Source organism: Euprymna scolopes, chromosome 1, assembly GCF_053919585.1.
Source record: "Euprymna scolopes isolate OS-2025 chromosome 1, ASM5391958v1, whole genome shotgun sequence".
Lineage (NCBI taxonomy): Eukaryota > Metazoa > Mollusca > Cephalopoda > Sepiida > Sepiolidae > Euprymna > Euprymna scolopes.
Window position 1 is genome coordinate 112,462,589 of NC_136482.1, and position 25,933 is coordinate 112,488,521.

The 25,933-nt window shown below is 36.0% G+C and overlaps 1 protein-coding gene across 1 annotated transcript in view; it reads left to right on the plus strand.

The window, feature by feature from the left end:
• The window catches only part of LOC145266444 (uncharacterized), a 174,950-nt gene that overhangs the window by 32,698 nt on the left and 116,319 nt on the right, over window positions 1-25,933 (plus strand). The window contains exons 3-6 of the mRNA XM_080122153.1: window positions 5,317-5,389; window positions 7,071-7,138; window positions 20,068-20,190; window positions 22,795-22,939. Of these exons, the coding sequence (XP_079978279.1) occupies window positions 5,317-5,389; window positions 7,071-7,138; window positions 20,068-20,190; window positions 22,795-22,939 (409 nt within the window). The remainder of the gene's footprint in view (window positions 1-5,316; window positions 5,390-7,070; window positions 7,139-20,067; window positions 20,191-22,794; window positions 22,940-25,933) is intronic.

The following is a 25,933-nucleotide window of genomic DNA, read 5'->3' on the forward strand; positions in this document are numbered from 1 at the left end:
TTTCACTTCTTTTCTGGCTTGTCCAATTGGAGACTATTTTTCAGGCAAAATGAATACACAACCGAAGAACACAACACTATAAACAACTACATGTTGCTCAGATCAACCCCCAAACTTTTCTCTTGAGACACAAACAAAACTGCCCAACTCGTTTCTGCATTGGTTTCGACTACGACAAGAAGACCTGAGACACCAACATGGCTACTGCCACACACATGCCTACATATACACAACCTGACTTCAACACCTGTGTATGTTAAAATATTCTCATATTTGAACGCTTTTTGTTTTCTTAAAAACAGAACAATCATCTTATCCTTTATGTATGACATCTTCTCTCTTCCCTACTAATGGGACATTTATTTAATACTTTAATTTAATAGTTCTTTAACCTTTTGTCTGGGTTCATACTCATGAGTGTATTTGTTTGCTAGCACCCTTCTCTTTCATTTCATTTTTTGCATATTAACAAAAAGCATTCAATAAAGTTTTTTTAGGTATTAGAATGTGATTTTGTTGTGCTATTCCACAGACTTTCTGCTGGTTAGGTAAAGAATAGAAAGCCTTTGATAGATGTGAAAGGACAAAGAACTAATGCGATGAACATTTATTCATAGATAAATAATTTGCCAGAAAGCAAATACTAAACACAATATGGTAGACATGATATATAAAGACCAATATAAATAAGACCAATATAAATAAGACCAATATAAATAAGACCATGTTAGAGTCTGAATTACACTGACAAAGTTTACTAAATGTTGGTCACCAATTTTAAGGGAATGTGTTTCATGCTAGTTTTGGGGTTTTACTTTGGGGTATTTTGTAATGGGAAAAGTATTTTTGGGGATGAGCTGGATTCAGAGAAATATTTTCAGTGAAAAAAGTTTTTTTAGGTTTATCATTAAATGTGAGAAACGAGAAACATTGTCATACGGTAAACAAAACAAAATAATGAGTTCCGAAGGCATATATTTGCAAAAGAGATATTTTATATGTTTAAAATGGAAGTTTACAGCAATAGGAAAAACATAGAATGTTTGTGAATATTTTTAGAGTTCTTGTAAAAACATGGGGATTCATTAGCGGAGACATTAAAGAAGTTTGAATCGATTAATTTAGAGCTGAATGTTACAGGGGTCAGAGAAATAATTTTCAAAACTTCTCTGCTCATTTATATAAATTATAATTGATTGAAAGTTATTTATAAGAGTGAATGAACATTTGTTTTTATATTAAAAAAGTAGTTAAGTGAAAAAGATTGGAAATATTTCAATCAGGTTTTAAATGAGCCGACGATATTAAGGGATTCAAGCAGTCAGTGTGTGTGTGCTGTGCTTTGTAAGTGTATGATTACGTTTATTGAGGATTATGACGATTAAAAGGAGATCTAGCATTGTCTGAATTATTTTGGTTTCAACTATTTATTGAAAGAAAACCTGGCATTTAAAGAGTTTAGGTGGCTCCCAGAAAAACCATTTTGAATAAATTCAGAATGTTCTCTGATTGTTCAAAATATAATTATTTGCTTTCATTAATTCAGGCATGTGCGAATTCGGTGCACAGAAACGAGTTTACGTATTTTGATTTTGGACACTGAAGGGTAAACTTTGGTGCTACAAAAGAACACATTCTGTCAGGGTTGCAGAGAGAGAACTATGTAAAGAGAGATCCTCATTCTGAATTTACGACATATGGACTGAACAAGTTTTTTTTTTAACTTCCAGACAGCAGAGTGCATTTTCAAACATTGCCAATGAATAAATCCAAGGAAGATAAGTCAGATAATTATTTTCCAACAAGGTTGAGAGAATGATCAAGACACACTGTGAGAAAGATGGAAAGGAAGAGAGTTCTACTGAAGGTACAGGACAATGTAGTTTAAGAAGCTTTAAACATATAGAATAGTATATGTTCTTTATAGTGGCTTGGACTGGAGAGTTTTAGTTGAGAAGGGTAATCTTTAACAATAGAGTTAGCTTATTAGTTTACCCTTTGCAGGTGTATTTATGTAAAATTCGGACGGTTGTATCAATCAGGGATATAAGTTCTTCACTTTTCAGCAGAATTTCAATTTTTATTTATTTATTTTTTTTTAAAATCCATACAAAGTGGATTTCCACTTAGATCACTAAAGCCTACCATGGATATGTGTTTTCTACATTTTTGTAGAAAATCCGCTTTTTTAAAATAAAAAAAGATTAATTTCTGCCAAAGTGCTGGAGCCTATTTCCTATCCGACTGGATTTTATTTCTCTCTCTCTCTCTTTCTCCCTCTTGTCATCCACTCAGTCATCTGCTTTTCTTATCTTCAGTTCAACTCGATTTGCTGGTCTACTGTGTTGATTGAACTTTGTCTCCTAAATATATTTACTTTCAACTGGAAATCCTAGATGTTTGGTCTTTTTCTCAGTTACTCTCAGTTCACCACTGAAACTGTCTGCATCAACATGTTTCTCAGCTCGCTTGATTGCTATCTGACTACTCAGAACAACTAAGTGTTGCAATGTCATTCAGTTTGTACAACACAATAAATCTGTCCCTCTCATATTGTTATCTCATCATTTTTGTATTGTGGTCTATCTCCTAACTAATATTTTCTGGTGGTCCTAGTGTTGCATTGTGGAGGGATCTGTATGACATGTGTATACGGTACCAGAAGGAATGTTACATTGTCAGGGGTTGTGTATAACATAGAGGGTGTATATGGCACTAGAACTTATATATTGCGGGGTCCATATATATGTAGTGAGTGTATATATGTTTGTATGTACATGTCACAGTCATCTATATGATGTGTGTATATAAACGGCACCAAGACGGCAAATGTTATATCGTCGTAGAGAAGAAATGAGTGTTTAAATACATCTCTTTATGAAACGTGCATACATGCAATCGTCTATTCATGAGTGTCTTTGAAGTTGATATACATTATAAATGTTGGAATGTAAAAACATCAAATGGGATCATAACTTTTTCCAATGGTTTCCATGTTGGCTGATTCAGCTGTTTGGATCATTGGACTGAAATAAAGACTTTCAACTTCTTTGAAAGAGAAACTAACCCGAAACGTTAATAATGTATACATACAGGTCTTTATTCCGGAATAGTCCCATCTCCAAGAATTTACAACCACGGTTCTAAATCACATCTCTAAATATGTTGTCTTGACCCGCTTCCTCGGTTGTTTTGGAAAACCCATCTTCTCTTCTTGGCTCCAAAATCCAGACTAATCTGAAACTCTCACTGACAACATATCCTCCCCAAAATCCACGTCAGCTCAGCTTAAAGTCACGTCTGTCAGATTGTTCAAGGTTAAGCTCTTTTTAAATTACTATTCCAAAACCTATGTGTTTATATTATTTATGTAAACATGAACAAAGCTTCTTTCTTAGAACTGCATGCCTGTGGAACTCTGTTCCATCTGCCTGCTTTCCACCTGACTAAAACTTGGATGTCTTCAAGTCCAACGTTAACAAATTCATAATGAACCGCCCTCTTAAGTAAACACTTCATTAAATCTCCACACTAACGTACTGTACTTGCAATAACCCTTATCCCTGAGTGGCTTCAGGGCCTTGATAAGTAGTGACCATCGTGTAAAAAAAAAACCAAAAAAAACATTGATTTTTCTAGTTTATTCCGATACAAACATTTATCTCAACAACTAATTTATCCTAACTTTTTTTTTTTTTTTTACATAGGCATCACCACATTATCAAGGCCCAGAGGCCACTCAAGGATAAGGGTTAAAGAGTGTACAGTAGAAATTGGACAATATAGTAATCATTAGTAATGAAAATTTGGTAAATTTGATAACTTATATGGAACGGCTCATCAAGAACTTATTTACTTTAGACTTGAAGACAACCATATTGTAATCAGCCGGAAAGCAGGAAAACGGAAGACAATTCCACAGGCGTGCAGTTCTAAGAAAGAAGCTTTGTTCATGGAATCTACGTTTAGGTTTAGGCACAGATAAAGAGTGGGGGAAATTATTGATAGTGTTTACAGCTAGACGAGTGTTTCTTGTGAAAGTTTGGCGAGGGGGGACCATAGATTAAGCTCAGTCGAACACTTTCCATGAAAATAACGATACATCAGAGACAAACTCGCAACATCTCTTCTGTGAGATAGAGGTTGCAAGGAGGAGAAAAGGACATCTCCTACGAGGCTACGAAGTCTATTTTGAACTCTACAAGGCAGGACAAGTCCTTTCTAGCAGCTCCTGTCCAGATGTGGCAACAGTATTCCATCCTTGGACGTACCTGGCTCTTATATAGATAGAGAATAGCATCAGCAGTGAGATATCTACCGGATCGATAGAAAGATCCCACCATTTTCCCAGCGGCCTTGGCAACAGATTTGATGTACGTGTTCCATTTAAGATCAGGAGTAATGGTCAAGCCCAGAAGCTTGTCAAAACTTGAGGCCTCCTGAAGACGAGAGCCATTCATTTCAATTGATGCCAAATGTGGATTAGAATGTTGATGATGTAAAGAGAGAAGCTTGGTTTTAGATGCATTAAAAGTAACCAGCCACTCCTTTCCCCATTGTACTACGTGCTCAAGATCAGAGGAGAGAGAATTGGAGAGAACTTGGTCATTTACTGTCTTAGATGTGGTACCATAAATGGTAGTGTTGTTAGCATAAATGTCTACAAATGATGTAAGGATATGATTTGGAAGATCATTAATGTAGATCAGGAAAAGAGTTGGGCCCAGGATGGATCCCTGAGGGACACCGGCATTAATACTGTGAGCTTCTGATTTTTGCCCCTCAACTACTACTCTTATGAACCTATCAGAAAGAAATGATTTAATAATTGAGAAGACTTTTCCAGCTATACCATAGCTAGCGATCTTTATGCCATATCCTATCAAAGGCTTTAGATATGTCAAGAGCAATTTCCCTAGAAAGATTGCCACCGTCGAGAGATTTGCTAATCCTATGCGATATAACTGTAAGGACATCTGCTGTAGATCTAGCAGAACGGAAACCATATTGAGTGTCACTAAGAAGGTTATTTTTGTTGAGATGGTTGATTACTTCTGTATTTAACACAGATTCTAGCAACTTACTCATGAAGCACAGGAGACTTATTGGCCTGTACTGAGAGGGGGATGAGCGATCACCTGAATTCTTAAATACAGGGCATACTGATGAGATTTTCCAGATTAACTTTGAGATTAACTTGCATGTTTATCAGACATTGTCCGGGGTTGCTTTATGCAATACTAGCTGAAGAGTAAAGGGCAGTTTATAATAGCATAGAAATAATTAAAGTTAACTTTTATTTTTATTTTCTTTCAGGATCCTGAGTCAAAAGTAAATCCGTTGTGGAAAATTGATGATGCAACACACATAAAGTTTAAGAAAGCTAAAGGTATTCTTTTTTTTTTTTAACAATTTTACTTACTGCTATAATATTTAGTTGCGCATTGTAAATGGATTTTCAAAAGTAAAGTTAGATTAAGTAACTAAGGATTTTTCATTAGAAATTTAAGTTCGAAAATGAACAACAATTATTTCAATGTTAAAGAAGAAAGAAAGCAAGCGGTACATTGTGGCGAACTTAATTTTTCAGAACAGTCAAGTGATGGAAATAGTCTTGATTTATCTTGCCTCTGTCTGATGTGTAGAACCTGGGCATGAAAAAGAAAAGTGCTCCCAAGAATGTAAATGTTTCTGTATATCAATTATACAGGACTAATATGCTTTATTATCCATAAAAGATTTAGAATACGGTTTAATACTTGTCAGAAGCGTTTTAACACTTGGAGAGCTAAGAACATTGAGTGATGTATTGAAACTGGTGTTATTAGAGAAAAGTATACCACATAATGAAGTTGCAGTGGCAAGGACATTATTTCCAAGATCTGTATTAAAAAATAAAGTATTGGCGAAATTTCTATTACATGATTAATATCTAGTGGCAAAAACATTCCATTGAATGTGATGCAAGAAAAATGTACTATGTAATCACATTACAGTGGCAAACATGTTCAGAAACTACTTCTTTTTTCACTGGACTGATGCATGTCAGAGACCACACTAACCAACAAGTAGTATCACCAATGGTCTGCAAATGACATCTAGGCTGGCTTGGCTATACTCTAAGATTGGCCCCAGAGTGAATTGCCAACCAACTGCTCCGATGGACCCCTAATGGAAAAAGAAGAAAACCAAAAATTAACTGGAAGCAATCAGAAAAGAATTGATTACAAGAAGTTGGAGGGAGGCTTTGGATCTGGCTTCAGATCAAAAATTATGGGTATACTTTGACTATATTATATTTTTCTATATATTAGAAAAAACAGAGGCGTAATATGTTAAAATAAATTTATTTTACAGGGATATATGAAAGAGGTTACCAGGGTATTCTGGTGTGGTGCACTTATTCTATAAGTTTTTCTGGCTGCCTTGAAATGCATGTGATGTTCTGTAAAAACAAGAGAAAAAAAAACCCCTCTCATGGCGTCTGAGAATCCACTTAACCTTTACCGACAGTTTACCATTATATTACAGGGCACTACACAAATATGCTGGTTATTTATTTATTATTTTTAATTGCATTTTCTGTGGATTTTGAGTTGAGTTGGAAAGTGTTATTAGATAGGTAAATAGTCTTTTGAAATTATCACAGCAATCTCGTATACTTTCACATGATGTTGGAATTCTTAAGTGTAAGTAAGCCTGATGCATGATGCGTACTGGTTAGCAGTATGACACTTTTCAAACCGTTTTTTTCCCCACTGAGGAGGTTATGTTTTTGGTTGAATTTGTATGTTTATCACTAGGTTTGTGTACAGCCTAGTGTCAATATTGTTTGATCAATCATCACCAAATTTGGTAAAAATATTTGTCATGAACTCATTTAGAACAGATTTAATTTGGGTAGATCTTTTTTGTACATTAACTTGTGTTTTGTTTGGTTTGTATTATTGCAATTGTATTATGTTATACTATGAAGTTTGCAATCCTATTAGCTCTTGAAATTAAAAAAAAATATATATATAAAACCAAAATCATATATTGATATAATTTAAAAAAATTATTTTTATCAGGTTTTCCTTCGGCGCTTTGCTGGTGGCACACATTCACTGGAATGGACGTTGCTGTCATTGGAACATCAGTAAGTTTTTTTTTCTTATTTTTGTCTTTAGGCGCATTTTACAAGATATTGAATTTGTTTATACATTGGAATCATTAATCCAGGTGTAAGAGTTAGTTAATCCGGGGGTATGAAATTTCTGCTTTTTAGCTGATTTTTACTTTTTTTTTTTTTTTTTTTTTTTTTTTTTTTAATTATAAGAAGCAGATTTCAGTTTGAATTACTATAACCTCCTGTGGATGTGAGTTTTCTGCTTTTTATTTGAAATTCGCCTTTTTTTTTAATAAGAAATACCTGATTTTTTGACACATTGCTAAAGCCTTACCTTCTTATTTTTATGTTGATATTTGGGTGTTTTATTTCTCTTTCTCTTTCTTCCACTCTCTCGCTCTAGAGTTGTAAGCCATGTTTAGTTTCAGAACAGTTTCCAATGGTTAGTTGTTCTACACAATGTTCTGGAGGTGACTGGTTCTAAGTAGACAGTTCTTGAGTTGGAATCCACAGAGCAAAAGATTCTTCCTGTGTTGGCATGAAGAAAACATATGCGAAGTTACTACAGAAAAGGTTTAATTTTTATGGAGAAATTCTGGTTCCTGATTGGTTGGTAGCGGAATGTGAATTAATTTGTAGAATCTCCCGACTGTGTGGGATCGTACCCCATTATTGTCCAAAAATATTGCAACATTTATCCTTCTTTCTCTTTTTTTTTATCTTCTTCCTCTCTCCGTCTTTTGCTTTGTCTTCCTTTTTGCCTCTTATGAGAGTTCTCCTTGAAAACTGAAAATGATTTTGCTGTGAAGGCTAAAGCTCCAAACGATTTATAAAGTGGGTGGTGGGGGGATAGATGTGCATTCAATGTCTTTCTCTTAATTTTAACTTCTTTAGTTTAAATTGATTAAACTTTTGACACTGCTAATGTTGGATATCCAGTGTAGCAGCAAATCGTGGGAGCATATACCAGAAAGAACAGTTGGAAATAAGTTGTACACTATCAATTATGACTATGAAATTCCTACAGCTACATAGCTAGGAAACGGAGCTGATATAGTGATATGGGACAAGAGGGATAAAGTAGCAACCTTTGTTGAAGTAAGTCTCCCCAAACGATGCTGGTCTTAACAGAGCTGAGAGGGAGAAAATAGCAAAATACCAAGGCCTTATGTTTGATATGAAAAGAAACTGGAATCTTAAAGATCTCAGTCATTCCAGTAATTATAAGAGCAACTGGACCCATGAAAAAGAATTTCAAAAACTACCAGTCGAATATACCCGGTGAACCAAGTGCAAGAGAAATGCAAACGATTGCACTTAAAGAAATGGTTAGAAATTTTAAAAAATCTCGGTACTGATCGCGGTACTGGTAGAATGGTCTGATGTCAGATGGAAGTTCTTGTTTAGCTGGGAAGCCATTATCCACCATGTCTAGAAGAAGGACCATGGATGGGTCACTGGCGGTGGCAGTGCGGATGTCATCCCACGATATTGATTCGAGGATGGTACCATCATTGATGTCCTGGGAGCAGACCTCATGGGTTGGTGGTTGCTCTGCATGGCGAATGAATTCAAGGATAGACAGAGGTAACTGAGTGGTGTACAGAGCTGATGTTGAGTCATCAGGTAGTGGCAAGTGTTGAGCCATGCTGACTGGGTGGCGTGACAGAGCATCGCTGGCAGAATGTTGGGCGCCTGGGATGTGAGTGACCCGGAAGCGATACCGCAGGGTTTTTTCCTTCAAGTTGCGAAGACATGGGTTGGTATGTTATCCAGGTGCCTGTCACCAAAGACTTTGAGCAGTGGTTTGTGGTCTACCGCTATAATGACATCTGGGCACCCGATAATAAAATGTCTAGCTTTGTCCAAAGCCTCTACTACTGCCAAAGCCGCCCCTTCGATGGGGGCGTAGCGGGACTCTGCTGATGATGTGGACCTGCTTCCTACCAGGGCAATCTTCCATCCGTTTTTGCAGTAGAAGGGTTTGTGAGGTGCTGGGCAGAGACAGTGTTTTTGGAATAGCCAGAATCCCATGCCGTCTTTGCTCCAATCGGTTGCTAGACAAGTTGGCCTGCGTTTGTCAAAGATCTCCACACCATGTTTGATCTCGTGGATAATCCGTCTTTTTGCTTCTTCAAAGGTGTGTTGCATTTTGTCAGTCCAGTCAAACTTGACACTGGGTTTCAGGAAGTCTCTGAATGCTTTCATTTTCTCTGTCGCTGCAAATGCATACGAGACTTGGTTCACAAGTCGAAAGAAGCTGTGTATATCCGTGATATTTCTGGGAGTGGGGAATTTTTTTATTGCTTCCACGAAGGATTCACATGACCCCACAGTTGTTTCCCTGATTTGAAAACTGGCGAACTCCGTTTCCTTCTTGGCAAATCCAAATTTGTCAGGATTGCCTGTGATGCCATTGTGGCCGCATAGATCCAGCCACTCGACTGCTTGGAAGAAGCTTCTCTCAATTCCATTGTCACTCTGGTATGTTGAGGTCCACAAGAGGGTGTCGTCGATGATTTTCGCTTTGTTCAGAACATCCATAACTATCTCATCAAACCGCCGTGTATAGGCGTCGCCTGAAGCTACGTACCCTTGTGGGGCCACACAATATCTGTATCTACCCCATGGGGTGATGAATGTTGTATAGTGGCGATCCTCATTGTGAAGTGGAATGCTGTGGTAACCATTCCAAGCATCGAAAACGGTCTTCCGTGTGTGTGGAGGGATGGATCAGACTTGGTGGAATGGGGACTGGGTGTGATGTGTTTCCCGAGTGGCATACCGGTTGAGTGGTTGGAAGTCCACCGTGCGTCGGGGTTTACCAGATTTTTTGGGGCAGACAACCATCCGATGACACCATGTGACTGGTGTGCCAACAGGAACTGGCTCTATGACACCCAGTCGAACGTCTTGATCAAGGCCTGCTTTCACTCCCTCTTGCCAATGTATCGGCACAGGAATAGGGGTGTGGTAGGCAACTGGTTCTGCATTCGGGTTGATCATGAGTCGCATGGGTGGGCCTGACATCATGGGTAATGGTTGGTGCTGGCAGGTGTTGAATGTGCTGGAGGCGTAGTGATCCAGTAGCCAGTTTTCTATTTTCTCCCTATTCTCCTCTGTTGGTGGGTATGGGATTGTGGTCGGGGGAGGAGGGGGTGTCTCACGATCCGGACACTTACATGGTCTTTTGCTTCCTTCCGTGGGAGGATATGTGGCATCACAGGAAGAAAGTTGTGAGGCTGTACCAACAGATGGGAAGTTTGCAGGGATCATGCCGAGAGCCACACACGCATGCTTAGATAGGTAAAGGCGCTCTGTGGATGGTGTGAAATATACGAGCTGCCGTGTGCTGCAAACAGTTCCATTGTCAGATACGCCCGATATGTGCAGTGGAAGGACGCCTGCGATTTCAATCGATTTGTCATTGGCAGCTGACATCTTCATTGTGCACGGAATGAGGTCACAGACTGTCAAGCCCATCTTATGTAATACTGTGATGCCACCTAGGCACGACTGGCATCCTGTATCTGCCATAGCTGTATGCGTCACAATGGCAGTGGGGCTGTGGAAGTGAGGGGGTATACCAATGTCAGCAATGTCAGAAGGGATGACCTGTATATCAACCTTTATGAATGGTTGTGGATTGGACGCACGACGTTCCCACACTCTACACAGGTCATTGTATATATGGTGTTCAAGGACAAGAGTGTGTGTCTCAGAAATAGCTTCTGGACCTGCGTTGGAGGGAGGGGGTGTTTCGACGGAGCAAAGGGCATCAAATAGAACCGCAGGGTCGTCATCGAACACAGTGATGGCATTATTGCTTGCGGTGGGAGTGCGGCTCTGTTGATTGCGTCGGCAAACCTTTCCAAAGTGATGGGGTATGCCACAATGGAACCATGTGTTATTATACGCCGGGCAAATTTTCATTCAGACTGCTCTTGATGTAGGTATCTGGTGAGATTGTCCGCAGTAACCGCAGGGTGGGTTGCTTGGAGAAGGGTGTCGGTTATGCAGACGAGTAGAGTTCTGGTTGGAGGTAGTATTTGATCCACGATTCTGTAGACGACTCCGCTCTTGTCTCCTGTATGAGCTGGTAGCTGCAGCAGTAGTGGGCTCATTGCTGTTTATGAGAAGGCGGCCAGCGGAGCGCTTCCCACTTTCTTTGGCCTCGATGAGGGAGACAGTTTCCTCAAGCGATTGCTCTGCTAGTTGGGGTTGTCCCAGTATGTCCAGTCGGATATCATCGTCGTAGATACCCCGGATGACACAATCTTGGATCACGCTGTCACTGTAGCTAATTTGGCTCCCACAGTTTGTACAGCCCATCAGGTACCGACACATACCAGCCTGCCCTTTGAGCCTTGCGGCGAACGCACGAACCGGTTCGTCCCTGTCCTGCTTCATGCTTTGTAGTTGAACTCTTGCTACCACAACATTCTCTTGTCGTACAGCGAGAGTTTTTATTTTTTGTAGGACGGTTGTCTCGTCAGAATGTGCGAGAGATCCGAACGCCCTTGTGAGGTCTTTTCTCAAGGGGTCGTCACAGCACTCGAGGAGTTGAAACACTAGATCCGTTCCCTGTAAGTGGCAGGCGGTTTTGTAGTCGTCCCATCTCTGCTCAAAGTAGGCGAAGTCAGCACTTGAACCTGCAGCCGATACCGTGGGTTGCTTGACTCTCTGCCTTGGCTGGTGCTACTGTAGCTGCAGCAGGTGCGGGCGAGGGATGGGCCGTGTTGGCATGGATATCAATCAGACGGATGAGGATTTGCGGTGCCAGGTTAGCGTCAAAGGTAACTTCACAAACCGGGGCTGTGCAGCTGATTTGTGGCATCTTCTGGTTGCTGGTTTCCAGAAACTCTTGGTCATAAATAAGTACAATTTACTTTTTAGAGTATCGCAATGACCAAGGGTTTATTGGATATCTGAAGGAAATACAAAAGAGTGTTATTTACATGGCACAGACGTGCATATCAAGCAAAATGAATAGTAGTCCTCTACATGGAATCTATGTTTAGGTTTAGACACAGATAAAGAGTGGGGAAAATTATTGATAGTGTTTTCAGCTAGACAAGTGCTTTTCGTGAAAGTTTGGCGAAGGGGGGGGGCATAGATTGGAGCTCAGACGTGTACTTGTCATGAAAATAATGATAAAGCAGAGAAAGGCTCGCAACGTCTCTTCTGGGCGAAATAGGTTGCAGGGAAAAGAAAAGGGCATCCCTCACTAGGCTACGAAGTCTAGGCAGGATAAGGTCTTTCTTGCAGCTCCTGCCCAGATGTGACAACAATACTCCATTCTTGGATGTATCTGGCTTTTATATAGGTAAATTGAATCTGTAGTGAGATATCTAATGGAGTGGAAGAAGGCTATCACCATTTTTCCAGTGACTTTAGCAAGAGATTTGATGTACGTGTTTCATACCAGATCAGGAGTAAAGGTCAATCCCAGAACTTGTCAAAACATGGAGCCTCCCCAAGATGAGAGCCATTCATTTCAATTGATGCCAGATGGAAATCAGAGCATTGATGATGTAAAGATAGAAGCTTGGTTTTAGGTGCATTAAAATTAACCTGCCACCTCTTTCCCCATTGTATCACATGCTCCAGATCAGAGGAAAGAGAATCAGAGAGAACTTGGTCATTTATGGCCTTTGATGTGTTACCATAGATGGTAGTGTCGTCAGCATAAATGTCTACGACGAATGATCTTATATTTACTACCGATTTTTTCTCCCATCTTGGCATGTTGAATTGTTCTCTTCTATGCAAACGTATTTGTACTTTTCCGACTCTTCTAGGACCTTAATATTAGTATTTTCATTAAGCTGTATGTTTTCCATTTGGACCTTCTCAGTTCTGATGGAACACTTGGCACAATTATCCGACTCAAACTTCATCCCATTATCTCTGGAGAAATTATGTACGACCTGCAAGAGTCGACTCAAGTCAGTGTCTGAGCTGGCATACAGCTTGAGTTCATTCATGAAGAACAAGTGGTTGACTCTTTTTTTCGGGTTTTGTTGGCAGCCCCAACTCCTGTTATAGGCTCTCCCAGCTTTTATTGAGTAGTTGCTTAATGCATCTATCGCCAGGCAAAAGAATAAAGGAGATAACCAACCCCTGGGAAGATTCCTCTTCTGATCTTGATATTAGGAATTGTTACAATTCCATTAGTGTGGTTTTATGCCATGGTTGTTTACCACATTTTTATATGCACAGCCCTGGTTTCTTTGATTACAAGATGGATCTTATATAAATCAAGGCACCGTAGTAGCTACATGTGAGGCACATAATCATATGTCTTTTGGTAATCATGTTGTGTGTGTGTGTGTGTGTGTGTGTGTGTTCAGTTAAAACTTTAAAATTACAAAACAAACCCACAAGTTGATTTTTTTTTTTTTTAATCGACATTACCCCAAATAAATAATATCTCAAAATTTATAAAATTTTTCATTCCATTCCTTCTAAACTGGCGCAGATTTTGTTGCAAGTGTGCTGAAGAAAAGTAACTTTTTTAATCAGAAAGTTACTTCCTTTTTACCTCAGAATCTAAATAAAGAAGAGTTGTTTGTGTGTACATGTGTGTGTATGTCCAGGGTGAAAAAGATAGAAGTTGAAAAAAGGAGGGGAAAAATAATAAAAAAAAAATTAAGAGACCGATAGAGAGAGATAAAAGTTTTGATAGAAATAGGATACTTTTGCCACAAACGACACCATGTAACCCTGCTGATTCAAGTATATAGAGAAAAATTCTTTAGAAAGCTAACATTAACTCACATTTAGTATAATAATAATTAAATACAGTAGAACACTGTGATACAGTGGCCCTAGGATACTTTTTTTTTTTTTTCAGGTTACGATATGGAATACAATGTTTCTCCAGCCCTTTACGGTGTTATTCATAATATTATTTGATTATATACATGTGTATTATATACTGTACTGTATTTTGTAACTAATTTTTAATGCTGTATCTCTGGGTTCTACTGTAATGTGAACATGGAGCTACTTATTTTTATAAAGATACCGAAATATGAATTAAAAAAAAATTTAGTTCAAACATCACAAAGGAAGAAGGTGTAAAGCAACTTTGTTAGGAATTCTGGGTAATCCTCACTCACCCATCTTTAACGACAGGGTAGTAAGCAGATGGGTATGCAACGTCTGTTCAGATCAGCTCTGATACTCTGTTGGCAAGTTTTAATCCTGATGGTTAGTTGGTTACAATAGTTTAACCATCTGGAAAGGAACAAAAGCGATTATTGGCTAGAAAACAAATGCGGATGAAAAATTGGAGGAAAGTTCAAGAAAATTTGGAGATAAGCCATCGACAAGAATTTTTGACAATGTAATTTGAACAGAATCAATCCTAAAGATTGGCAAGCTTGAAGAACTAGAACAGTTAGCTGCCAGAAAATGTCAGATTCTTACTCAAGGGAAATAAAGTGATAAAATTTATCTGATGAAGGCGATGACACCCATCTCTGTCATAACCAATCGCAAATTGTTTTTTTATAAAAAAAAACTAGCAAGGCTACCCAGCATTATCCAAGGCAAAAGTTTGACACATCTATCCCTCTCTCTTTCTGCCTCCTCCGTTTTCCTCCTCCTCCTTCCCATCCCTTCTTCCTCCTTCATGCAGCCCTTTCTCTGGAAATATATGCACACAATGCCAGCCAGCATAAGGGAAATAATTGTGAAAAAAAACCCCAGAGTTATTTCCTTTTACTTAATGGTTGGAAAATAGACTAACATGATAACAGTAAAAGATGTGTGTACATCTTGATAAAATTCAGTAATAGAAATGGCCATTTCACCCCCAATAATAAATCGTTTTTTTCTTCTTTTTAATTTTAGATATTATTCATTCAGGATTATGCCGATTTAAAAAAAAAAACAAAAAAAAACAAAACTTTTTGTGTGTTCATTGTGTTTTCAAGTTTTAGCCAGACATACTGGCATTTGTATATTATTTACAATAATACATGGTTGTTTTTGGACTAGTTTGTTCAGTGAAAATAGACACGTGAGCTGTCATCGATGAATTTAGTTGTAATCTGTAAATTTATCTTTCTTCACGGCTTTTGACACTTGGACTATGCCCATCCTCCCCCCCCTTCACCTTCTGTCTATGAATTTGTAACTTTATATATTTATCGGCTAATCACCTAAAAACTAGGGATTGTGAGTGCACTATCATTTATTACTCACAAGCTTTCACGTGAATCATTACTAGTGATCACTCACTGGCAACAACAGGTGATGTTCCCTAGAATCTGAGTGACAAATCTTCCAAGATTTCCTGTAATCTTTGCTTCTTTTGATTCTGACTGAAACTTACGTAGTGTTCTTGCACCAGATGTTTACAATTGCATTCTTATTGATAACAGGTGTCTGCTTTCTCTGCAATTAAATTGACAATAAGTTTTCAGAACTTTCCATGCCATTCCAGTGGAGGTCTGTATGGTGCTGCTCCTTCTCTATATTTCCGTCCTCTAAGGCTCTCCATGACCTGATAGCAATCGATATTGGTGCCACTGTGATTGAGTAGGTGGATCACAGTAATACATTTCCGTTGTAGTATATTAGGTTTTATAAAAATAGCTAATTTCGTACATTTTTTGGTACTGTGTTTAAGCTAACTAATTCTATAAAGCCTTGTAAGTAATGAGTCCACAATAAGTGCAATGGAATTACTGCTAGATTGAGAGAGCATAACCAATTTGCAAGACAATAAAGATGCAAGACAATAAAGATGCAAGACGATAAAGATGCAAGACAATAAAGATGCAAGACAATAAAGATGCAAGACGATAAAGATACAAGACGATAAAGATGCAAGACGATAAAGATGCAAGACAATAAAGATGTAAGACAATAAAGATGTAAGACAATAAAGATGCAAGACAATAAAGATGCAAGACAATAAAGATGCAAGACGATAAAGATGCAAGACGATAAAGATGTAAGACAATAAAGATGCAAGACGATAAAGATGCAAGACGATAAAGATGCAAGACGATAAAGATGCAAGACGATAAAGATGCAAGACGATAAAGATGCAAGACGATAAAGATGCAAGACGATAAAGATGCAAGACGATAAAGATGCAAGACAATAAAGATGCAAGACAATAAAGATGCAAGACAATAAAGATGGATTAGAATTTAAATTCAAAGAAAGTATATTTTGATAGCAAAACTGTTGAGAAGTTTTGTTACCTTAGTGATGTCATTGAAGCACAGTAAAAAAGCTGGTGTTAGTTTGATAGCAGGAATGGCTGGAGTAAGTTTAGAGAACTTCTGTCATTACTAACCAGCAGAGCATTACCACTCGTGAAAAACAGAAGAGTCTATCATGCGTACACAGTGTGATGTACAGAAGTTAAACCTGGACAATGAAAGAGTTGAGGATATATGTTGCACAGAGAAAATTGATACAAGAATGATAGGATGTATGTGTAATGTGCATCTTAAAGACCTCAGAGGAAGATTAAATCTGGACAGCATGGTGAGATATGTGAAGAACAGGAGATTTCATTGGTTCGGTGTAAAAATATTTTGACTTCTGATGGGGGTATGAGACGAATGGATTCGCCAATTATTTTTATAACCAACGGCTGTGCTAAACAACCAATCAAAACGTCGCAAAATTATTATACAAAATCGTTGAATTTTGGATTCAGTCAGTTCGCCATTTGCTACCTCACGGACCGCATTTAATTCTTCGCCGCCATCTTGGTTACTGATCTGAACTACGCCGCCATCTTTGTTCAACACAAATGTCTCAAAACTTAACAGGTTATGCGCCCAGCCACCGTCTTTTCTTTGACGGATCGTAATCTAAATTCGAATTGTGGCAGGTAAAATTTCTGGGATATCTAAGGATTTGAAAACTACACAAAGTCATACAATCTACAACAGAGAATCCTAACAACCCCGAATTTCTCGAAAAAACGTGACTGTTTTTGCAGAACTGATTCAATGTTTAGACGATAGTCTGTCTCTGATTTTAAGAGATGCATTGGACGATGGGAGGAAAACATTGAAAATATTACGAGAACATTATTTATCAAAAGGGAAACCGAAAATAATATCCCTATATACAGAATTAACCTCTTTGAAACGTAACGAGGATGAAACGATCACCGACTACGTCATAAGGGCAGAAACAACCGCCAATGCCTTAAAACTCTCAGGTGAAATAATAAGTGATAGCTTGTTGATATCAATGACCCTCAAGGGACTTCCAGCCAATTTTAAACCATTTACAACTGTCATAACTCAGAAAGACAAACCACTAAATTTCAGCGAATTTAAAGTGGCATTGCGCAGTTACGAAGAGACTAGTCGTATGCTCGTGGACAATAATAACTCCAGCAATATTATGAAGTTCAAAAATGCTTCTCGAAAGCAGACACCACCAAATTACGCAACTCACCGCAACGTATTCTCCAAAAGTAATTTTCTCAAGAAAAAGAATAAAATTATCTGCTATAATTGTGGACGACCCAACCACAAAAGTTTCCAGTGTCGATATAAAAGCTCTAAAATGGATTCCGTAAAAAACGTTGAGAACTTTGAGGAAGAACATACATTTCTATTCACATGTAACTTTGACAATACCACAAACGGTAAAAACCTCCTTGTAGACTGTGGTGCTACAGCGCACGTTATCACCAAGGAATCTGATTTTATTAATTTTGATTCAAACTTTAATCCTCAAAGTCATTTTGTCAAACTTGCCGACGGTAGTCAAATAAATGATATAGTCTTAAAAAAAGGCGATGCTAAAATATACCTAAAAAATAATAAAGGCAAAATCTGTAACTGTATTCTAAAGAATGCTCTGTTCATACTTACATTTAAGCAAGACATATTTTCCGTGCAGGCTGCAATTAAACAAGGCGCGAATATACAATTTGGCCAAAATACATAAAAATTGACATACCCCAATGGAACTGTATTTGACATTAAAGAAAATGGCCGACTATACTATTTAAAAAGTATGGTTCCCTCAAAAACTGCCTGTCACAACTTGGAAACCTGGCATAAAATTCTAGGACACTGCAATACAGCTGATATTAAAAAATTACCAAATGTAGTCGAAGGCATGAAAATAATACCTTTGGACGATCTCCCAAATTGTGATGTGCGTGCACAGGGGAAAATGACAAAAGATATAAGCCGAACGCCAGACAAAAAAGCTACGAAAACTCTCTCACTTGTGCATTGTGACTTAGCAGGTCCGATCAGCCCGATGGGGAGAAACAATCTAAGAAACCCAAAAAGGAGAAGCATGAACAGTTAAAATAACACCAAAAAAAAAAAAAAAAAAAAAAAAAAAATTGTTAATTGTCCCGGGCACGATGTTAAACTGCGGCCATTTCTACCTTACTAACCAAATTAACCAATTAATACCTAACATAATGTTTCCAGTTTTTTGTTAAAAAAAAAAAAAGCCACTTGTTAAAACCTTTTTGTAAACTTCTTATTTTGTCAAATAGTTCTTTTTGTATCTTTTTTTTTTTGGCAAACATTTGTTAAAACAAAACCAAATGTATATTTGTGAATTTTTGTGCATATGTTTATATGTATTTGAAAAGTATTCTATTTGTATGTTTATATATATTTAAAAAGTGTTTATTTTCGTATGTATCAAAAAAAAAAAAAAAATGGCTTCTTTTTGCACACATTATACCAATATATTAATTCTTTTTGACCGATGAGAATAAAGACAAATTCCCATAAAAACCAGAAGAAAGAGAAAAAAAAAACAATTATTTTATTGGCTTATTTTTTCTTTGTTCATTTATTTTTATTTTTTGTTTATTTATTTTTCTTTGTTCATTTATTTTTATTTTTTGTTCATTTATTTTTATTTTTTGTTTATTTATTTTTCTTTGTTCATTTATTTTTATTTTTTGTTTATTTATTTTTCTTTCCTTTTCTCAAGTGAAACCAAAATTGAATCCGAAAGGATTTTTCCATTATATCAAAAAAGGGGGTGTGTAAAAAGTTTTTGACTTCTAATGGGGGTATGAGACGAATGGATTCGTCAATCATTTTTATAACCAATGGCTGTGCTAAACAACCAATCAAAACGTCGCAAAATCATTATAAAAAATCGTCAAATTTTGGATTCAGTCAGTTCGCCATTTGCTATGTCACAGACCGCATTTAATTCTTCGCCGCCACCTTGGTTACTGATTACTGATCTGAACTACGCCGCCATCTTGGTTACTGATCTGAACTACACCGCCATCTTGGTTACTGATCTGAACTAAGCCGCTATCTTTGTTCAACACAAATGTCTCAAAACTTAACATTCGGTCATATTGAAAGAATGGCGGAGAGTTCTTAGGTCTGTAGTAGTTGATGTAGCAGGGTCAGTTGACAGGGGAAGGCCAAAGATTACATCTCGAGGATAGATTTGAAAGATAGAGGAATAAATAAAAACCTTGACAGAGATAGGTTAGCTTAAAAATGAATTTTTAAAAGCTATCCAATGTATGCCAGCATGTAAAACAAATGTTAAAATTAAATCGGATATCATATTATTTCACTCACTAAGAATTTTCACACAAATCATCATCAGAGATTCCTCAACGATAACAACCGGTGATGTTCCTCGAAGTATGGGTAACAAAATCTCCTCAGATTTCCAGTACTCTTCACATCTTTTAATAACCTTTGCAAATAAATTTGTGCTATCACAACAGTCATTTGCCATTGATTTCTCGCTGGCAATAACCATTGATCTTTACTGAAATTTTGGTGGCAATAAGCCTCCCCAAACTCCCAGTCTCTTCCCTAGCTATCCAGTAGAGGTGGTATTATTAGTATTCTTATTGTTGTCGTTTATTTCAGTATTATATTTCATTCTGTTATAAGTTATCTGTTCCCAAAATACTTGCCTATCAGTAACCATTTAATGTTCTTTTTAATTTTTTCCAGTTAGGAGAGGTATTTTTCATTGACCTGTCTACAAAGCATTTATTGACCAGTACAAGTATCCAGTCATATGTGGTCAAGTTTGATCTTGTTTATGATGACCAGCAGTTGCTTACTTATCTCTTGGTATGTAATATTTTACTTTTTTCTTTTAATTTATACTGCCTCTTTTGATAGCCATTGCAAATCACTTGGCATTATCACTACATTGATCTACCATTGTTTTCTCACTGATAATGACTATTGGCCTTCTCTGGAATTTGAGTGGCAATATATCTTCCAATTACACTCCACATCTTTCTAGTGAAGGTTGGATGGTACTCCCAGTTTTCACTTTTTCCATCTTATTTCTTATTTGACCCTTCATAATCATTTTGTGTAGCACCATAAAAAAATGTTCTTTTTATTATCAGTAGTCAATAATAGTAAACTTTTGTGTCAAACCAGAATTTAATGCTAAATTTGCATGAAACGGTGTCTGGTCAGATTTGGTTCCTGATATAAAGACTTCTTATTTTGATTTAAAAAATGAGTAATCAAATAGGAGTTAAAAAAATTCAGGTAAACTTTTTTAGTAATTTTTATTTTAATCATTTTTTATTTTTTTTATTTTATTTTTTTTTTTTGTTTTTACAAAAATAAGTATTCAAGTAGGTGGTCTGATTTTTATTTAGACATGTTTTTGTATTTTAAATAAATTATTTTTGAAAATTTAAAAAGCTTCTTTTTTTTTTTTAATTTATTTTAGAAACATTGAAATATGAAGTTTCTTACCAATCATAGTGCCGTTTGATCATAAATATGCCTACGACTTTTTTGAAGAAAAATATAAAGTTCTTTTTTTTTTTTTTTTTTTTTTTTTGAAACATTGTTGAAATGGACGAGGTCTAATATAAGGAACTGAATCTTATTGGACGCCATTTATTGCAGATTTTGAGTTGAGCATTTTTCTGGTTTGCTACTTTGGTAATATTAAATTTATCTCAAGTCTCTCTCTTTCTCTTTTTCACATGCCAAGTGTGCTTCATGCCAAATTTGTAATTCTACTCCATAGTTTTAGAGCTTATAAGAGTTTGTTTTTAATATTAGCAGGAGCAGCAGTAGTAATATTAACATTTGTATCATTGTATAACACATCTGGTTTCATTTGTTAACCAATATGATCAGTACATATCAACTAGTGTCATCTATTGGCAGTGGTAACAGCATTTGTTTCCATAATGTGATGTTCAATACTGAGTGTAGTAGCAGTTGTAGCATGGCAGCTCTCTCTCTGAATTATTCAACAATGTGTTATAATGTATCGTGAGTTTTCACCCTATATAGAGAGAACATCTTTTTAAAAAGGGGTGGAGGAAATTGCTTTAGCATATTATTATATAGAAAACTAGTAGGGTTACTTGGCATTGCCCAGGATAAACTTTGTGTATTTTTCAAGTTTTAGCTGATCATAGAGACATTTGCCCTTTATATAATAACTATCAGGGCTACCCAGCACTACCCATAGACATAAAAACAGAATAAAAGAGCTAAAAAGTGTAACATCTTTATATTAAAACTGATTATGAAGCCAACTGATCAATCTCGTACACAGACAACTTGATTAATTCAGTGAAAAAAAAGTCAGAATTACTTCCCTTTAATAATAGCAATAAAAGATGTGTGTACTCTTTGATAACATCTAATGATGTAAATGGCCATTTGACTCCCAAATAATAAATATTTTTATTTTTATTTTATTTATTTATTTATTTTTTTTAGATATTATACATCCAGGTTTACTCCAGTTTAAACAGCAAAAACTACTTTGTAGGTGTTTGTTGTCTGTTTTTCAAGTTTTAGCTGGACATATAAACTGACATTTGTTCTATATATATATATATAGAGAGAGAGAGAGAGAGATTAATCGTTATTAATTATAACCACCATTACAAAACATGCTTTAATGTTTGTTATAGATCAATAAAATAAAAAAGACAACTATTTACCATGATATTGTCATGCAAGTATAAAGCACGGGAGCTAAACAATGTATATGTTACAATAAATATATCTTGCAATAAAGAATATATTTTTCAATTAAAAAACAAAAAAGGAATTAATCACATGATTACTTTTCTAACATAGCCACTTAACTTCATTAGATCACAGCTCCAAGAAATCAACCGGAATGCAGTGAACATATTTTCGGCATGTGTCGTATAATGTTGTCTGTAACAGTTGTAGAGTAGTTTCTCCCTTGCAGTAATTAAAAATATCTCCTAATAATAAAATAAAAACACATTATCCTTTTGCATTACAATATTTTTCTTTGTTTTATTTTTCTTTAAATTGCTCTGAGAGCATTATACATTAATGGGCCGCTGTAAGAGGGAGGGAAAAAGTCCTTCACAAACACACTTGCCTCGTCTCGTAGACAAAACTAAAGAGACTTTCCAGTATTTCTTTTTTTGTTTGTCATATCTCACTATTTTACCTAACTTCTGAAAAGTGTCTACATCACTACTTTATCTTTTTTTACAGTCACATAACTCCCATTTGCTAATGTAATCTTGCATAACCTACTCAGTATCATGTTAAATATTGCCAGAGTGTTTTTGTGAAGAAGAATCAAAGAATTTATTTTAAAAAATTGTATTTGCTTCCAAAATTCTACATTTTATTATTTCTCGCTTTATCTGCTCACAGATCACTGGGATATTTATTTTCTCACCTTTTTTCTTATTTCAGGTGACGTCAAAAAAAGGTTCTCAGTGGAAGTTGCTGCTTGAGAAGAATAATAGGTCAGATTGGTCCGAAGATATTCAACTTGCCACAGGGCTGTCCATTGAAGAGGACCATTTCCAAGATGTTGTTAGCATTATTGATCAGGCTGGTATGTAAATATAAAGTATATACAAGGATTATTCCAAAAGTAAAGCCTCCTATTTTTTTTTAACTCAATGTTGAAGAGCTGCGAAGACGGGAGTAGTACCATTAAAACGTGACCTTCTCTGCTTCAGAATTTATTTTTCTACATAGTCACCACCATTGTTAATGTACTTTTGCAAGGAAATCAATGATACATCTTTGCTTCTGACATACATCCATAACAGTGATCGCTTTTTTAGTCTCATACCATCAGTATTTGCAGCAGAGAGTAAACTTTCAGGTGTTGAATCTCTAAGTTCAGTCATCATAACAATGCAATTTGAAATCCCCTCTGATCCACTGGGATAAAAAAATAGGAGTCATTACTTTTGGAACGGCCTTCGGGTTTTTTAATTTTACAATTTTATTAAAACTCTATTTGTTGTTTTCTTATGTCTAATTGCACATCAACAAACATAATAAACCTTAACAAAATAATAATCAAAATATAACAGAAAATTGTATCATCTTCATATCAAAATAACATAAAAACAGTACAGCACTTCATAAAAGACTCAAAAGGCAATAAATTTTTAGAAAAGAGAACAAAATGTAACCTGAAGGGATCACCGGGTTTGAATTCTGGTCAAAATGGCACCCAAATGTAACCTGATGAAGACTCCAACGAGTGTTCACTTGTACATAAGTGCAGTTCTAGGTGGTACCAATTTTGGAACACTCAGGAAAGTTCAGCAATTTGGCCTTGATTGTCTATACGATCAGTTTACTGTGCGATTCTGGTTATTCCATTTCTACAAGAAATCCATAAGTAAAAGAAAAAAAAACAAAGGAAAACAATTCAAAGTCTGCAAGGAAATAGGTGTGGCGTGCCCCCTACTCTATGTTTCTTTTAGATTCATGGGCCACAACCTGTTCCCGGCGCTAGGGTAGGTGCCTTTTCTGCTTGCTGTCTCCTGTAAGAAACTAACTCAGGTGGACTGTTTAGTTTAATAGTTAAATTATAAATCCTGTAGACAATAAATAAAAACTCCACTTGTCAGTTCTTGTTTTTACAAGAATTATATTATCAAATAAAACTTCTAACTACAATGTTTTGGTATTATACGGTGAAATTAAATTCCAAATACATTTTTTTAACAACACAAATATTTACAGTTGCATGTAACAATTAATTATAAAAAAAAAAACATAAGAAAAACCTATCTGCAACAAATGATTTGTTTCTTTTTTTTTCTCTCTCTCTCTATCTAGTAATGTTCCCATCACTTTGTAGTCATTGAGAGTGGGGGTTAGCGGGTGACACGGGGGAGGAGGTGTCGTCAGCTGGGAACTAGTTCAGACTCTTCCAAAATTTGCTTGTCCCTGTGTTTTTGTATTGGGTACTGGTGTGAGTTTGGCGAACCATGGTGTTTTCCCCCCACCAATCAGTAATCACTATGTAATAATCGATCCTTCATCGATTGGTCACTACCACATTATGTAATCATGCAATTTCCATGTATTGAACCCAAAACAAAACTCACTACCATTCTCTTGAATTACATGGTTTGATTAGCGAAACAATATTAGTATCAAAATATTATCACTCTCACATCTGCTCAGTTGAAGTTATTTTTTTTTTTGTTTTGGCTTGAATCATTAACCAAACAAATGGAGTCAGCAAGGCATTCAGGAATTGCTAAGGATTGTTTACATGATAAAAACTCTAACTTAGTTCTACTCTAACCATTATTACTGTAAAATCTGACCAATATAGGTGGTTGGCCAACAAAATAATATGCTGTACTATACGTTTCCAAAATCTAAATAAGTAAACTTGTGTTAAGTCTGGGATTTCCGGCTAGAAATAATGATAGAATTGGTTTAATGCTGTAAATTTTCAAGAAAGAAAAGAACACTTCTCTTCTATGGTATGTTTGGTAAAAGTCTAGAGGAATTTTGAATACATTATGGAAAGAAATTATTGAGTCCATTCGTTATATCTGTAAGTATACTTGAGGTGCTGAAGGTACATTTTGTTAAAATTATTATTGTTTTAGTTTTCAAAATTTTTATCAAATCAGTTAAAATTTGGACATGTTCGGCTTTCATTCTCTTCTTCATGTTGAGTATATTTCAGGTGAGATAACATGATTCTCATTCAAGTGAAAATAACACTGGTTTCATATTATTAAAGTTCAGGAGAGCTTAAGAAATGTATAAGGTCATAGGTTATCACTAAAACTAATATTTGATTTTCATAAATCGGTGCTTATTTATATGTCATTTACATATTTATACATTTTTATGTATAATAACATTTTTTATAATTTTATTTTCTTCAAATTTTTTACTTCTTTCAGGATCAGTAAATGAAGATTTGTGCAATCCTCACATCGTATCTATTTTTGTTTCTTCATCTTTTTATCTAATATATATATATGTGTATATTAGCAAATTTACTCGTCGTTGACTGGGTTCAAAAACAGCCTACAGAAAATGGGCTCTGATTTATGAAAGTATGATAGGTTATGAAAAGGAAGGATTGCAAAAAGATAGCTTCGAATTTGGGGGTATCAAAACCAAAGCAAAATATGATGAAAGTAAAAATAAAATAGATAAACTCCATAATTTATTATACCATACCTGTTCACACTGAAACACTTATCACAATATTCAGTGGGTCTATATTAAAAAACCTTGTTAAACTTTGTGACATATTTCCATTCTATTGAGGTCAGGTGCGAATGAACAACCCATAATTTTATTATACCATATTTCTTCAAACTGAAACATAATTATCAAAGTATATAGATAGATATGAAAAGTCTTTATTAATGTTTGTGCCTATTTCCATTCTATGGAGGCTATGCACGAACGCAGACTCCACAATTTTATTATACCATCCCTATTTAAGTTAAAACATAATTATCAAATTGTTCTTATGTACATCTATATCAAAAACACTTGTAAATGTTTTTTTTTTTTTTAATTTTTAAATTTTTTATTTCCATACTTT